Source organism: Eschrichtius robustus, chromosome 1 (genome assembly GCF_028021215.1).
Source record: "Eschrichtius robustus isolate mEscRob2 chromosome 1, mEscRob2.pri, whole genome shotgun sequence".
Lineage (NCBI taxonomy): Eukaryota > Metazoa > Chordata > Mammalia > Artiodactyla > Eschrichtiidae > Eschrichtius > Eschrichtius robustus.
In genome coordinates, this window is record NC_090824.1 from 127,689,510 (window position 1) to 127,705,184 (window position 15,675).

The 15,675-nt window shown below is 49.4% G+C and overlaps 1 protein-coding gene across 1 annotated transcript in view; it reads left to right on the forward strand.

Moving 5' to 3' along the window:
* The window catches only part of MAP2K1 (mitogen-activated protein kinase kinase 1), an 80,570-nt gene extending 65,937 nt beyond the window's left edge, over positions 1-14,633 (forward strand). Inside the window, exons 6-11 of the mRNA XM_068554092.1 lie at positions 5,433-5,557; positions 8,233-8,434; positions 9,693-9,757; positions 12,426-12,487; positions 12,892-12,937; positions 13,597-14,633. Coding sequence (XP_068410193.1) covers positions 5,433-5,557; positions 8,233-8,434; positions 9,693-9,757; positions 12,426-12,487; positions 12,892-12,937; positions 13,597-13,710 — 614 coding nt within the window. The 3' untranslated portion in view covers positions 13,711-14,633. The remainder of the gene's footprint in view (positions 1-5,432; positions 5,558-8,232; positions 8,435-9,692; positions 9,758-12,425; positions 12,488-12,891; positions 12,938-13,596) is intronic.
* Positions 14,634-15,675: the final 1,042 nt, after the last annotated feature.

The following is a 15,675-nucleotide window of genomic DNA, read 5'->3' on the forward strand; positions in this document are numbered from 1 at the left end:
CAGAATTATTTTCTCTCACAACCAGATTTTAAGGATTTCAACCTACCCCAAGTCAGCTCCTAAGTCCCAGATAAAGCTTGTTTCATTGGTAATGTGAGTGACCCCCCTGCCGCTTCCCAACCACAGCTTTTTAAAAAAATTGAGATACAGTTGACATATAACATTGTATTAGTTTCAGATGTAGAACATAATGATTTGATATACGTGTATATTGCAAAGTGATTGGCCACAATACGTCTAGTTAACATCCATCACCTTACATAGTTACAATTTTTTTCTTGTGATGAGAACTTTTAAGATATACTCTCTTAGCAACTTTCGAATATACAGTATTGTTAACTGTAGTCACCATGCTGTGCATTGCATCTCTAGGACTTATTCATCTTATAACTGGAGGTTTGTGCCTTTTGACCACCTTCACCCACAACTTAGTAATGGCTTTTCTGAAACTTTGGAGTACAACCCACTATGGTTTGCCATTTGCTCTGTTGTTTAGACCCAGATTAGCTAGCCTCTGGATAAACAATCAATCTATGGCTTCTACTCTAGCCTCTGCCATTACCTCACTTTGTAACCTTGACAGATAACTCCCAGACTCTGGGCCTCAGTGTTTCTCGTCTGTGCACAGGGGTTAATAATGCTTACTTCACATCATTGTCGTGAGGATTAAAGAAGACAATATATTTAAAAGGCCTGGCATAGTAGGTGCTCAATGAACCAGAGCTGTTGTGGTGTCTTCCGAGGTTGGCTGGCTTCTAATTTGTTGAATTCTGTCTCCCCTGGTGGTGACAGCCTGGACAGGAACAGGGACCTGTCCTTTTTACTCATAGCTCAGTGCAGGCACTTTATTAGTGTTTATAGAATAAACAAGTGACTCCGCTGAATTCTTTAATCCAAAGAGGAGTAGAAAATGCTTAGAAGTCGGGGCTTCCCTGGTGGCGCGGTGGTTAAGAATCCGCCTGCCAGTGCAGGGGACACGGGTTCGAGCCCTGGTCTGGGAAGATCCCACATGCCGCAGAGCAACTAAGCCCGTGTGCCACAACTATTGAGGCTGCGCCCTAGAGCCCACGAGCCACAACTACTGAAGCCCACGCGCCTAGAGCCCGTGCTCCGCAACAAGAGAAGCCACCGCAATGAGAAGCCCGTGCACCGCAACGAAGAGTAGCCCCCGCTCGCCGCAGCTAGAGAAAGCCCGCGCACAGCAACAAAGACCCAACGCAGCCAAAAATAAATAAATTAATTAATTTAAAAAAGAAACAAAATGCTCAGAAGTCAAGTTAATACCATGTGCTCATGGGGGAAACATCAGGAGGCTTTGAACAGTGGTTATTTCTGGTGCAGAAAATATCAGAGAGGAAAATACTTTCTTCCGCTTAGTTTTTTCATAACACTTCCTTAATCATTTTTGAAGAAGGAGGGTTTATCCATCTTCATTGTTGCAGAGCCGGGGCAGGATCTGGGTATCAAACCTTAGCGTCTTGTAGGTTTCCTAGGGAAGCTTGTCAGCCTGGGAGCTCAGAGAGTGGTGGATGCTTGCTGCGGAATACAGAGTGTCCCACCACACGCTGGGGCTCCTCCCAGCCTCACTCTCCTAATATTGGAGGGTCAGAAAGAGAACCCAAGGCCTCGGGGAGTAGAGAGGGCTTGCGCCTGTGATGTGAACAACGTTTGAGGTTGCTGCTAGGGAAGATGTGGGAGGAAAAGCCCGATTAAACCTCCCAGGGCTCCAAAGCAGGGCAGTATTCCATGCTGGGAAGGGCACTCAAAAGAACCAGGCACCTGAATGTAGAGGTGAACGGGTGGGTGGGAAAGGAGGAGGTTTTAGGGGTGGGGACCAGCACAGAGAGGCAGGCGAGCCCCAGCCTGGGGAAGGTGGACACGGAGACGTGCTGCAGCAAGAAGTTGCAGAAGTGAGCAGGACAGCGGGCTTGGAAGGGCAGGCCGAGGGGCCTGGACTGTACTGCGAGGCAGCCTCTGTGCGGGGGCTGTCCCACGGGAGGAGTGCCGGTCACTGTGCAAGACAGGCTGGAGGAGGAGTTGCTGGGCACGGGAGCAGAGGAAGGAGAGGTGGTGATGGTGGGAAGCAAATGCAGGAGGCTGACAATTGGAGGAAACAATCTCCGTGGCCTTATCTGACCTCTTTTCTGCCCCTAGAGAAGAGCCCGACTTGGCCGGGGCTGCCGGGAAGGAGCATGTCCTGGCCTGGTAGCTCCAGCCACACGCTCTGGAGTGGAGTGGAGTGCCCAGGTCTCCATGCAACTTCTTGTCAGGCCTCCAGGGTCACCAGGAGGGGCCCTGTGTGTGCATCTGGCTTCCAGGATGGATGTGGTCCAAGCAGGGAGACCCCCCTGAGGGTTTCCCTCTGCTCCACTCTGGCCCCCACCTGCATGGATCTCTGCAGTCTCCCAGGCAGCGAAGTTCCCTGGGGCAGGTGGCGGAAGCAGGAGCCACAGCCAGGGAGGGAGGAAAGTGGTGTTATATAAGTTTGCAAAAAAGGAGGCTGGCTTGCCACGTGAATAGAAATCAGATACAAGGACAGTCACAGAGACAGTGCAGCCACTCCTGAGCAGCAGCTGTGGCCCGGAGAGTGGTGTCTGAGCAGCAGGGGGGAGTGAGAGAGTGGGTGTCTGGTGCTGTGAACTGCCTGTCTTAGAGGGCAACCTGTGAAAGAGTCATTTTTTGTGATCCTGTAACATGTGTGCTATTTAAGTGCCCACAGTTCATTCGACTGATCCTGGCCTCCATCTGGTGAGGTTGCGAGAGCTGGGACTGTTATCACTGCTTTACTGATACGTAGACCACAGACTACAGAAGCGAAGGGACTTGCTGAAGGCTGCACGTAGAGCAGGCGGCAGGGCCAGGATGTGCATACAGGTCCCCTGTCTCTGTAGCCAGTGCCACTCCTTTGCTTTATAACAAGGCCTAGCAGGTCATTTCTAAACAGGCCATGGGAACGTTGGAAGGTGAGGGAGCTCAGGGCTTCGTGGTCCAGTTGCAGGAAGGAAAGGTTGGGACGTTCTTCGGTGGAGGGAGGGACTCATGTTGGGGCGCCTCCCTGTGCCCAGCTGTTCCGGCTCCGGCCTGTTACTCAGCCTCACTTCGCACACACTGAACACCGGCCTCCGGGGTCAGGCATCTGTCCTCTGTTAGAGAAGGGTCACGGTGCTGTGGAGACGAGGACCAGGGGCTCCTCGGTGGGAAGTGTTTGTTGGGGCCGGTCCTAACACCAGGCTTGGGAAGAAACAAAGGAAAAGTTGGTTCCTGAGCTCCTGAAGTTTATAACCTCCCCGTGTGTTTGAAATAATTCTCCGGGAGGCCGAACGGTTCACCGCGTGACCTCACCCAGGTCATCGCTCCAGGGCCGTCCCTGCCCACAGGCCTTCCCTCGTCACCCTGTCACAGCAGCAGCCCCCTCACTGTCTGGGCTCTTACCAGGTTTTGTTATTATTTTCTTCATGGACCTGAGACCACCTGATGCTGCACATTGGTTTGTTGGTTTGTTTAGTCTGTCTCCTCACACTAAAGTGTAAGCTTTGTGACAGTGGGAACTGGGTTAGTTTGCTGGCTGTTGTGTCCCAGGTACGTGCGTGGTGCTGGCACATAGCAGGAGCTCAGTGGACACGGGAATGAGTGATGTGGCAGCAGGGAGGGTGGGGAGAGGACAGGTCCAGGCATCACAAGGTCTGAGTTCTGGTTCCTGCTCTATCCAGTTTTTGCTGTGTGACCTCAGTCAAGTCCCTGGATCCCTTTGGGCTGTAGGCTTTTCGTCTCCACCATGAAGGGGAGGAACCAGATGCCCTGTAAGGCTGCTTCTGACGCCTGTGTTCTGAGAGTCTCTATATGAGAGACACGGGAGGTTGCCAAGGGGTTTGGAAAGATCTCGTATCCTGTGCTGTCGTGTCTTGTGACACGTTGAGGGCTGGGTCTTAGAAAGACAGCACCCATGGTGCTGAGTGTGTGCATGTGTACACGGTGAGTTTATCTCCATTCATTCACAGGCATTTTGGAGCACCTTTTGTGTGCCAGGTATTGTCCTGGCTCTGCAGTTACAGGGGCGAGGCAGACAGCCAACATCCCTGCCCTGGTGGAGCCTGCGGTGGGTGGAGAGAGGCTAGAGCTGGCTGGGGGCTGTGGTTAGGACCTGACCCAGGCTGGGGATGATGAGGGGCTGGGTGGAGGTGGGCAGGTGAAGGACTTACTGGGATATGAGAGGGTGATTTTTTTTTTTTTTTTTCAGTTTACCCTTGGAAAGATACTTAAATGGATCTGTTAGAAACTGTTTAAGGATAAATAAACACATTCCTATGAGTATTGAAGGGGAAAATAATAAAATGTTAATAGTGGCTCTGGTAGGTTGGAATTATGGGGGTTTCATTTTTTTCCTCTGGTTCTCCAGATGTCCTGTATAGTGTCTGTATTACTTCCGTCAAAGATTCCCTGTCAGGGTTTACGATTTTGCTCCTGGGTGTGGCCTGCTCTTGAGCAGGTCTCATTGTTTGCTTTGCTGATGTCTGTCCACAAAGCCCTGGGGAACTTTACCAAGTCCCAGCCTCAGTAAGTGAGAATTCTTGGCTCTGCTCTGCCTGCTTCACGGGGCAGTTGTCTGAATCAGAGGAGATGGTAAAAGAAAAACGTTTGGAAATTCACCTCTTGGCAAAGGGAAGGGCCAGTGGACTAATACTGGTGATGGGAGCCAGGGCGGGCCGCGGGGATGGTCCGAGTGCAGGGAAGGGGAATGGGGCTGGTGCTGGGGGCACTGCCTTGACCCTGAGGAGCAGCTTTCGGGCCTCCCTAGTTCACTGGCCCCGGTAGCAAGAGACTCTCCCTGACTAACAGGTAGATGCAGCTGAGCAGGCTGTTAGGGATGTGACTTCAGTGAAAGAGAATCAAAAGTTGGCTCCCAGCCCCTGGCACGCACATTTATAAAACCCACATGCTCTGTGCATGAGGTCAATAATAGGAGTTCCTGCCTCCATCCCATCCTCCTTTAGTCTTTGGTCTGTAGCCTCAGCAAGCATCCAGGTCTTATTATGTCTTCCTACCTTATGATCCGGCGGCAGATATTGTGTCTTGCCAACAGGGGCAGTTGAAGCAACAGACCTTGAAATCTTGATTATTCATGGTAACTGACTCCTTCCTGTGGGTCATCTGGCCCAGTCTGGATTCTCAAAGAGTGGAAAACACTGGCTTTCTGTCCCGCTTCTACAGCAGCTTGTCATTCCTCTGCTGACAGCCCTTCCTCGAACCCTGAACGAAGGGGAATAAGGGGCCTTGGTGTCCAGTGCTCCTAAGCCAAGGGCTGGCTCTGTGATGGGGGCTGGGGTGTGTCGTGGCATTCGTGGTCAGGGCTGGTCGGTCTGCGGAGCGCTGACCTTCCCCTTCCCAACCTACCTGTGTCAATTCTCTACTTTTCTGTTTTCTTTTCCCTACAGATGTCAAGCCTTCCAACATCCTAGTGAACTCCCGTGGGGAGATCAAGCTTTGTGACTTTGGGGTCAGCGGGCAGCTCATCGACTCCATGGCCAACTCCTTCGTGGGCACAAGGTCCTACATGTCGGTATGAGCACCTCGTTCCATTTTTCCAGCTTCTTATCTGATCAGGAATAGGAGCCAAGTGGGTGCCTTCCCCTATGGAGCCAGACCCTTGTGCTTGGGTGATGGAGGTGGGTGAGAAAGAATGAGGGATGAGGCATTGTGGTCCCTTCCCTGAGGAGATCAAAGTCTGATGGGGAGATGGTCTTGGCCTTTCACAGGCCTTGGAGCATGGTTGGGGCCCTGGGGCCCTGACTCAGTGGAAGAGATAGTAGGATCACAGCTTCAGCTCTCACTGGCACTTGGATGTTTCCCAGAGCTTGGCTTCCATTCTGAAGACACTGAGCTCCAGCTACCCTCAGGACCTCTGCCTCATCGTCTTAAGACCCTCAGACTGACATGTCCAGACACGTCCCCACCCCAGATTGCCCCACCATTTCCATTAGCAGTAAATTGCATCACTGTTTCCTTAGTTTTTCAAGGTAGAAACCTGAGCATCAGCCTTTAACCTCTCTTCCCAGCTCCCCATCCTTTTAGCATCTAGCAACCCCCAACTCCTGTGAGTCTATTCAGAATTGTCTCCCCAGTCCAGCCTCTTCTCTCCCTCCTCACTGCATGTCTCCCAGTTACCTGCCCATCTCTCACCACGGCACACCTACCTGGTCCCCTGGCTGGAGTCTAGTTCAGCTGACAGCCTGAGGTCACTGAGGTGTTTCCTGCTTCCAGCCCTGCTGGCTTCCACTGCGCCCAGGGATGACACTGGCATGTTCTCTTGCTTCCCCCATACAACTAGCTCCCTGCGGGGCAGGGATAGGGCCAGAGGTGTCTCTGTTGTCCCAAGGGTCTGGCTTGGCACCTGGCACACTGTAGATGCTCAGGGAATTCTTGGCAAGTGAGTGAATGTTTGGTTGACTGAACGGGTGGGTAAATGGCTAACATGCTCGTGAGAAGGATTCAGAAAGGGGAGACGTGGCTCTGGGTGAGTGCTGACCAGGGCAGAGTAGAGGCGCGTTAGTTGGAGTGAGTGGGAGGCCTTCGTGGAGGTGGAAGGAGGGGCCGGCACGGGGGCTCAGGGCATCTTAGCACATTGTGTTTTATGTACACTCTTCAAGGACTTTCATATCCTGGAGTGATGATCCTCTCTGATCTATATGGTTGTCCCATGAAGTAAAGATTAGTGTACCCATTTTAGAGATGAGGAAATCTAGACTCAGAGAGGTGAAGTGACCTGCCCACTTCACCTTGCAGAGCCGGCGTTGAAAGCCAGGCCTCCTTGCCGGTCAGTCCCCCTTTGCACTGCAGGCTCTCACTTGCCTCTTAGGTAAGATTTGGCAGCTGCTCCTGGCCTCCCTGTGTGGAAGGTCCTGCTCACACCCTCATTCCTTCTTGTCTGTCCTCTGCCCACACTGTGATTCCAGCCACTGGTAACATGACTCACCTGGCGCTGACCCACATTGCCACCCCCTCCATTCCAGTGGCTAAAGGCATGAAGCCCATCAGCTCTTCAGCTTCTTCCCTAAATGTCTAAAAACTGAGCAGCTAGCACCCTGGGCTACTCAACTGCCAACTATCGAGTTCAAAATCAATTAACAGGCCCTGGAACTTATATTGATCCAGGGTTTAGTGGTTTGGGTTTTTGTGGTTACATGGTCAGTTCCAAAATAGTTCCGTGTTGGGGTTAGTGAAAAATCCTATGGGTGAAATGAATTTGATGTCTAAATAAGTGCATGATGGTCAGAATAAAGATTTTTTTTTTTTGGTAGGGTTCTTGAAATACATGTACTATTTCAATTAATGCTCAATAAAAATAATGCTTTATATAGCACTATATATAATATTTCTTTCTCTTTGACTATTCTCACCAATAACAACTCATATTTGCATAACATTTTGCAGCATCTACCATACATTTTCATTTGATTTGACCTTTTCAGTGCCCTAGTTAGTAGAGCAGGTATTTTGTTATGTTGTTACTATCATCATTAGCCCCATTTCACTAGCCCCAGGAAACTGAGGCTCAGGATCACCTAGCTTGTAAGTCCCAGACTTGGGACTTGAACCCAGATCCTTTGCCTTTTCTACTCTTCGATGTTGCCCAAGAACAGTGAGTTAGTGGCAAAGCTGGTCTTAGAACTCAGCTTTCCTTACTCTCAAGGCCAGTGTTCTCTCTACCCACTGATACCTCATTCATGACCCATGTTCCAGAAGCTTCATGTTTTTGGACTCAGGACTCAAGATGAGCCTCTCATGCTGGGCTTTGGATAAGCTGTCCTGCACATGTAAGACAGTGACCAGGATGAGCAAAGCTGGAGCCACAGCTGAAGCCTAGCCAGGGCCCAGCTGGGTAGGATGCTGTTAGTTCAGGGCAGGTTATAGGGGAGACAGCAGTTAGGGGTCAGACCCACGGGAGCCAGCTAGGATTTGGTAATTACAGCATTTGGGGGCAGGTGGGAAGCCAAATTGAAGAGGTTAGTGGAGGTCCTGAAACAGGATGTGAGCTCTGGAGAGGAAGGGGCAGAAGATAAAATGCATAAGTAGACGTTAGGGCTGGGACCAAGCAGGGCAGCCCTGCACTCTCTTGCAGTGCAAGCAAGCCTCAAAGGGGCAGGAAGCCCCAGGTATTCATGAGGACTCACCCATCCCTCTTATGCATGGGCCAAGCTAGCTCACAGGTGATAAATGTGTCTGTCTCTCCTGCAGCCAGAAAGACTCCAGGGGACTCATTACTCGGTGCAGTCGGACATCTGGAGCATGGGGCTCTCTCTGGTTGAGATGGCGGTCGGGAGGTATCCCATCCCTCCTCCAGATGCCAAGGAGCTGGAGCTGATGTTTGGGTGCCAGGTGGAGGGAGATGCGGCTGAGACACCGCCCCGGCCAAGGACTCCCGGAAGGCCCCTCAGCTGTGAGTGGCCTGGTGTGGCCCCAGCTTGGCCTGTGGGTGGTCTTTTGCTGTCAGGGGTTTCTGGAGGGCTGATTCTCTGTCTCTGGAGCCAGGCTGGGGCATGGGTCTCCAGGTGTAGGAAATTATTATTACCAACAACTTCCTACCATTTGTTGAGTACCCACTGTGTTCCTGGTACTGCGCTTAGTATTTTATATGTATTATCTAATTTTAAAAATCATGACTTTGTTTTAGGTAGATTTTTTAAAAATTGAGATAAAATTAACAACATAAAAGGCACATTTTAAAATGTACAGTTCAGTGGTTTTTAGTATATTCCTCCATGTTGTACAACCATCACCACTATGTAATTCAAGAACATTTCCATCACCCCAGAAAGAAACCATCTCCATTAGCAATCACTCCCAGCTGCCCCACCCTGGCCCCCGGGCAATCACCAGTCTACTTTCTATCTCCATAGATTTGCCTAGCGTTGTCTGATTTTAATAGCAGTCGTGTGTGAGCACTACTCTAATTTCCATTTTAGGTGTGAGGAAACTGAGGCACAGAGTGCTTGACTCGCCACGTGCATTTATTTGTAAGTGGCCAAGTCTGACTCTGAGGTGGTAAGCACTGTGTAGCACTGCCTGCCTTTCTGAACTGTGAAGGAAACCTGGTATTGGAAGATCCTGGCCCAGCTCTCATCTTCTGATGTAGCTCCTGCTAGGGCATTCCTGTCTGACCAGGGAGACCTGGTCTTTACCTCCATGAGGCCCACATGGGAGAGGGCATGCATGAAAGGAGAAACAGGGAGGGGGCAGGGGTAGCCAATGGCGGGTTGTTGCAGGGGCTGGTGGCTGTGGCCCCGGAGAGCCAAGAGGAAGAGACCCAAGTTCAGGGAACATGAAAACTAAATCCTTTAGAGTTATTTAGTTATTATCTCATTTGCTCCTCTTTCAGTGTAAGGAAGGGGAGAAAGGCAGACATAATTTTTACCCATCTCTACGAAACTCAAAATGAGGCTCAGTGGTCAGCTGATTTACCTAAGGTCACAAATCTTGGATGCGGCAGAGCCCAGACTCCGACCCTGGTCAGCTTACTCCGTGGCTTTGGCTGGTCCCCTCTGTGTTCAGGCCTTATCTGTGGCTCTTCTGTCTCTCTTTATCGTCCACGACTCTGTTCTAGTCACTAGGGTCCATGCCCACCCCTAGCCTCATATTGGCAAATAACCTTCTGTTTCTGAGAAGTGTTTTCTTTTTTCTTTTTATAAAATCTGTAGCTTATGGAATGGACAGCCGACCTCCCATGGCAATTTTTGAGTTGTTGGATTACATAGTCAATGAGGTAAGGTACTGCATGGCTTCTTTGACCTTGGAATTTATTTGCTCCTCTTAAGAAAAAAACTCACAGATGATTTGTCTGGGAAACCTCTGAACTGTTCCCACAGTATGGGCTGCCCGGGCTCCAAGATTCGTGTGTCCTGGTTTGTGCGTCATGATCCTGGAATTGAGTGGCTGGTTTAGAGGCTGCAGAAGTCCCTTCCCCAGGAACATCTTCATGCAGCTCTGAGTCCCTCCTCCTCTCTCAGATTCAGGAGCCTCCACCTGCCCATTTACATTCTCATCCTTCAGTCACCAGGCATTTCCTTTTTTTCAGCTAGCGTTTCTTGTGCACTTACTATGTGCTAAGCACTGTGGGGTGGCGGTAGGAGTGAGATGGGGATCCACAAATGGAAAAACAGTCTCAGGTCTTAAAGACTGTTAGATTGTGTAGGGGAGGCAAGGCAAATGCATGTGTAACTGCAATATATGGTTTTCTCCATATAAAGCAATGAACATAAAAAGTGACAGTGCAGAAGGAGATATGGAAAATATTCACCATTAGTTGTGTGCAAAAAGCAGATTATAAAATAGTATGTATACTATGATTGGTTCTTTAAAGAAATCTATGTACGCATGTATGTGCACATAAAGCCTGGAAAGTAATATGATATAGTGATTATCTTGAAGTGATGGAATAACAGGTTGAATTCAATTGCTGTTGGCTAACTTTAATACAAAGAAGATATATTATTTGTGAACTATATATACCAGTATGTTTAAATGTAAAAAGGATCAAGGAAGGGACTGACAAGTATTCATCAGTTTGGGTTTGGGGGAGCGGGAAGCTAGGACTAGCACCATGGCTGCTCAGAGGGGGGTGGGGCAGGGCTGGAGGAGCTCGAGGGCAGGACAGGATTTCAGATGATTAAGGAAGGCCAGCACTCTCGTGGTGTCCGGAGCAGCATGGGTAGAGGAAGAGGAGGGTCTAGCTCTGACCTGTTTGGGAGGCAGCTGGAGGCCTCCCACTCGGCTGAGGTGCGTGGTAAAGGGCATCACCCCATTTTCTTCTTCCTTGAGACTAGTGGAGATTCATGCTTTCTTACTGCTCTCTAAAACCAGACCCCCAAAGGCTCAGATAGGTCCCCTTGTTCATTACAAACTCAGCAGGGAAAATCCTGGCTCACCCCAGCAGTTAAAAAATCACTGTCACTGGTTCACAGTCTACTGGAGAGCTTAGTTCAGCTCTCTTTACTGCCTGGCTGCACAGCTTTATGCTAAGCACTGTGGGACACAGGAAGTTCGGGATCTAATCTAGGCTGCTTAAGGACTCAAGGGCGGCAGAATGTGTTGCATTTGTGTTAGGAAAGCCATCCTCTCCTGCTGGGACCTAAACTGGGTCGTGCTGGGTGGGAGCCACATTAAGGGAAGGGACGGCTGAGGTCAAATAGTTGCCAGTCACCTAGTGTGCACCGATTTCTTAGATATTTTCACATTCATTTTCCTACTGAGTGCTCCAGGCACTGCTCAGGTGGGCCAGGCTGGTTTTGTTTTCCTTTTCATACAGCTAAGGAAACAGGCTCCAAGATGAAAAGCAGCTCAGGCTCGTCCCACCTAGCGCTCTTCCTTCCTTCCCACCTACTCCTCTCAGCCCCCATCCTCCCTCCCAGGAGGCTGGGCTGCACCTCACACTCTGCTGGCACACAGCCCCTCCCTCGCCTGGCCTCTCCCTTGAATAGTCCCTTCAGCCCCCCTCAGCACCGTGGGCCCCGAAAGCTGGGTTTTAGTCCATGACCTGGGATCAGGCTTATTCACCTGCTGTTCTGATAAGGCGTTCAGGGGAAGAGGAGGAGTAGGCTGGACTCCTCTGGTAATGTTAAAGTGTTTGATTTTTAGTCTCCAATCACCTGTTGACTTGGGTTACACATCGGAGCAGTGTCTGGGAGTCAGCTCACAAGGAAGCTGCACAGATCCCCAGTACGGGTCACAAGAAGGGTGGGTGACATTTCCTGGGGCTGTGTGGTGCATGAGCAGGGTGCCCCAGGGCCTTGCCCTGTGTGATCTCCGCCATACACCCTGGAAAGACAAGGGCTACTGCGAGTGTGCTTGCTCTGATGCCTGCAAACACCCTCATTCCTGCAGTGAGTGTGTAGGTAACATTCTTCCAGACCCAGCTCTCTGCCAGTTAATGTTTTTTTAAACTTTGTGTGCTCCTTCAGAGCTCAGGAGGGATAAACATTTTATTATTTAGCCAGCCTCACAGGTGCTGTCCGGGCTGGACTATGCCTAGTGGTTTGCATATCCCCCTAGCTGCTGCTCCTAGTAATTGATGGTTCTGTTTCCCTGCCACACTCCAAGATGTACAGTGGTAGAGCCTCAGAGCTAAAAAGGGTCCCAGGGATTGTTAAGCCCAACCTCCTCGTTTCACAGAAGGGTCATCTGAGGCTCAGAGAGGAACAGTGATTTATTCAGTCACTAGACAAGTGAGTGCTCAGAACACTGACTTGGCCCCAGTTCTGACTGGTTTGAGATTGATGGTTCCAACACGGTAACCCGGTAGCAGCCATTGGCCTCTCACCCCTGTCTTTCCTTGACTGGATAAGGGCAGCACTGCCCAGAGGTGGGAGTGGGGAAGGGAGAGGTGGGTGGAGCAGGACACCGGGCATTTCCTATGTCTTCACATGTACTTGCAGCCTCCTCCAAAGTTGCCCAGTGGAGTATTCAGTCTGGAATTTCAAGATTTTGTGAATAAATGGTAAGTCACCTCCTGTTCTCTGAAAGTACTTTGGTTTTGTCAGGCTCCCCATCCATCTTGGAGAGCACAGCTTTGCCTTTTACCCTTTAGCTGCTGCCCTTCTTCCAGAGTGCTAGGACTTAGGTGACCTATCTGACTAGCAGTGGGCAAAACAGCTGCTGCGCTCAGCACTTACTGTAAAGGGACTGGCATATTGCCTTTTGGCCTTAGTTTAATTCAACAAGCGTTTATTAACCTGCTGTGGGTGTGACACTCTGCTAAGAACAGGAAGGTGGGTAAGGCTTAGGCACTCTTCCTCAGAGCCTATGGGGTGTGGGGAGGACGGGCATGCATGCACACGTAAGTAATCTTGAGTTAGAACCAGTGCCAAGCAAGAGCTCTCACACTGTCTTTCTTCCTTTAAGCTTAATAAAAAACCCTGCAGAGAGAGCAGATTTGAAGCAACTCATGGTAAGTCATTTATTTCAGATTCTTACACTGCCACCTGCTTACTCATTTGTTCTCCTCTGTCAGTCATCTATCCAGTACTTCCCGAGCCCATACCCTGCTCTGCCTTGACCACTGTAGTCCAGCTGATCAGGGGCCTGCAGGATACCCAACATATCTCCCCAGTCCTCCTATCAGTTTAATGGAAAAGCCAGGATGACCCTGCAGCCAGAGGGAGTCCAGGGAAAGAAAGGGCCAGCCCGCCCCTGCAAGGGGACAGGGCCTCTTTGTAGTACTGACTGGCTTATCTTAGATTCAGTCCCCTCACCAAGTAACTTTGTCTCCTACGTGGTGGTGGTGGTAGGAGGAGTGGGATACTGTAAATGTCTGAACTCACATGCCATGTAGAGCCTGGTCAGCGTAGCATGCACTTTCAAGTTCATCAGTTCCTTTGTTCCTTTAACAAGTCTGCGAGGCACTGCAGGCAGAGCTGCTGTCTCCATTTCAGAGAGAGCGGGCTTGGGGAAGGGTAAGACCAGCAGAGCCGGGGCTTTAGGCCTGCAACCGGCCAAGGGCAGGCTCCCAGAGCACCTTCCAAATGCAGCACAACCTCCAGACCCAGGACTCTTGAATTTCCCTCCTTGGTTTTTAAATACACTTTCTGTCCATCTCCTCACACACAGGTTCATGCTTTTATCAAGAGATCTGATGCTGAGGAAGTGGATTTTGCAGGTTGGCTCTGCTCCACCATTGGCCTTAACCAGCCCAGCACACCCACCCACGCGGCTGGCATCTAAGCAATGGGGAAGCAGCCGAGTCCCCTGTGCAGTGGCATGCCATGTTGCTTCTGGGCCTCCTTCCCATGCCTGTCTCTGTTCAGATGTGCATTTCACCTACGACAAAGGATGAAGAACACAGCATGTGCCAAAATTCTACTCGTGTCATTTTCAATATTATCATCTTTATTCTTATTACTATTGTTATTCCCCTAAGTGGACTGGCTTTGTGCTTGGGGCTATTTTTGTGTATGCTGATGATCAAAACGTGCAATGTTGAACTACAGTGAAACTTTGGTGACTGTTGGGTAGTCATTCTTACTGAAAACTGCACTGCTCTCCCACACCGTGACTGGCTGGCTGCCTGTATTTTCGGGATTCTTTGACACTTGGTGGTACTTCATTCTTGCCAGGCTTACCTTCCTTCCAACTGAGTAGGAAGGGGCCTTGTAAGATCCTTCACAGGCAGTGCATGTGAAGCATGCTTTGCTGCTATGAAAATGAGCATCAGGAAGTGTGTACCATGTTATTTCATTATGTTTTTGCTTTTAGTGTAGAATTCAGCAATTTCCATCAAAATCTAGCCAGAGCCCTTCACTGCCATGATAGCTGGGGCTTCACCAGTCTGTCTACTGTGATGATCTGTAGACTTCTGGTTGTATTTCTGTATTTATTTTTAAATATACCGTGTGGGATATTTAGTGCTATGTCTCTTTAAGTTTGGATTAGTGTTTCTAAAATGGTGGAGTTACTCTGAATGTTACAAATGGATCAAGGCATTAACATGTATGAGATTTATCTTTCCCCAAATCCAAGTACTGATGCTATTGTAAACAACAGTGTGTATAGTGCCTAAAAACTGTATGGAAATCCTTTTACCATTTTAATCCAGATGTTTAACAAATCTAATCTCTTATTCTAATAAATATACTATCAAATTCAAAGGGTGAAAGATATTTCTACTTCTGTGGAGGGATTTTCAATGTCTGTAGTGCACAAGAAATCAAAAGATTTAGCAGCCACGCATTACTGAGAGGGAAAAGGCAAAGACAGGAAGGAGGCTGGAAGGCGGAAATACCACACTGAGGACAAGTTCAGTGCTTTGGACTAATGGGGCTTCCTGTAATTCTAATCTTTGGACTTTGTCCAGTTCTTCTCATCAAGCACCCTTATCTTTCAACCACTTTTCCTGTGGACCTGTGAAAAGATCCCACTGATTCCTTCCGTCTTTTTATACAAGGGAAAAACAGTAAGGTGGGGGTAGGATTGGGGGACGGCCGGTGCCTGACTGGCACTGGAGCCTCCACCCGGGACTGTGCCGTGCTGCTTTGCTCCACTGAGCAATGGCTTCCCTTCTCTCTCCAGTTACACCTGAGACACCTTCCTGGAGAGGAGACAAGTGCCTGGCACTGGGTTTGTCGTGACTGTGGGGCGGCAGTGAAGCCAAAGAAAATGAAGCTATGTCCCAATTGGCCACCCTTCTTTCTTTGAAAAGTAACTTTTGAGATTTAGGTTATATGTGAGGCTGCCTTCCCTCATTTTCTTCGAGAGGGCAGGTGATAGAAAACCAAAATAAATATATATTTAACAATAAAAGGCCTATTTCATTTTCAAATTAGAAAACAGAACTTCTTAGGTAAATCTCCTGAGTAGGTAGTTCCACTCTAGATCTACCAGAGCCTGAGATACAGCCAGGATTTTAAAAACTGGTCAGTGCTATATATACACGGCTGCCTCAGCCAGTCATTTTTTTTTCTCACTGCGAGGCTAACATCTGTTCTAAGTCAACAGCCTAACTTACATGTTTTCAATATACAAACATGCAGATGAGGTTTAAGACCCACACCCTACTCACTCCCAGGGTCTTTTCCTAACAGAGACGATGTCACCACCACTGAGAATGTCTCAAAGTGTGCCAACTAATGAATGGGGTAACCTGGTGCCTAAAACCTGGATCTGAATGCTTTCAAGGTCAATGTCTTTTGA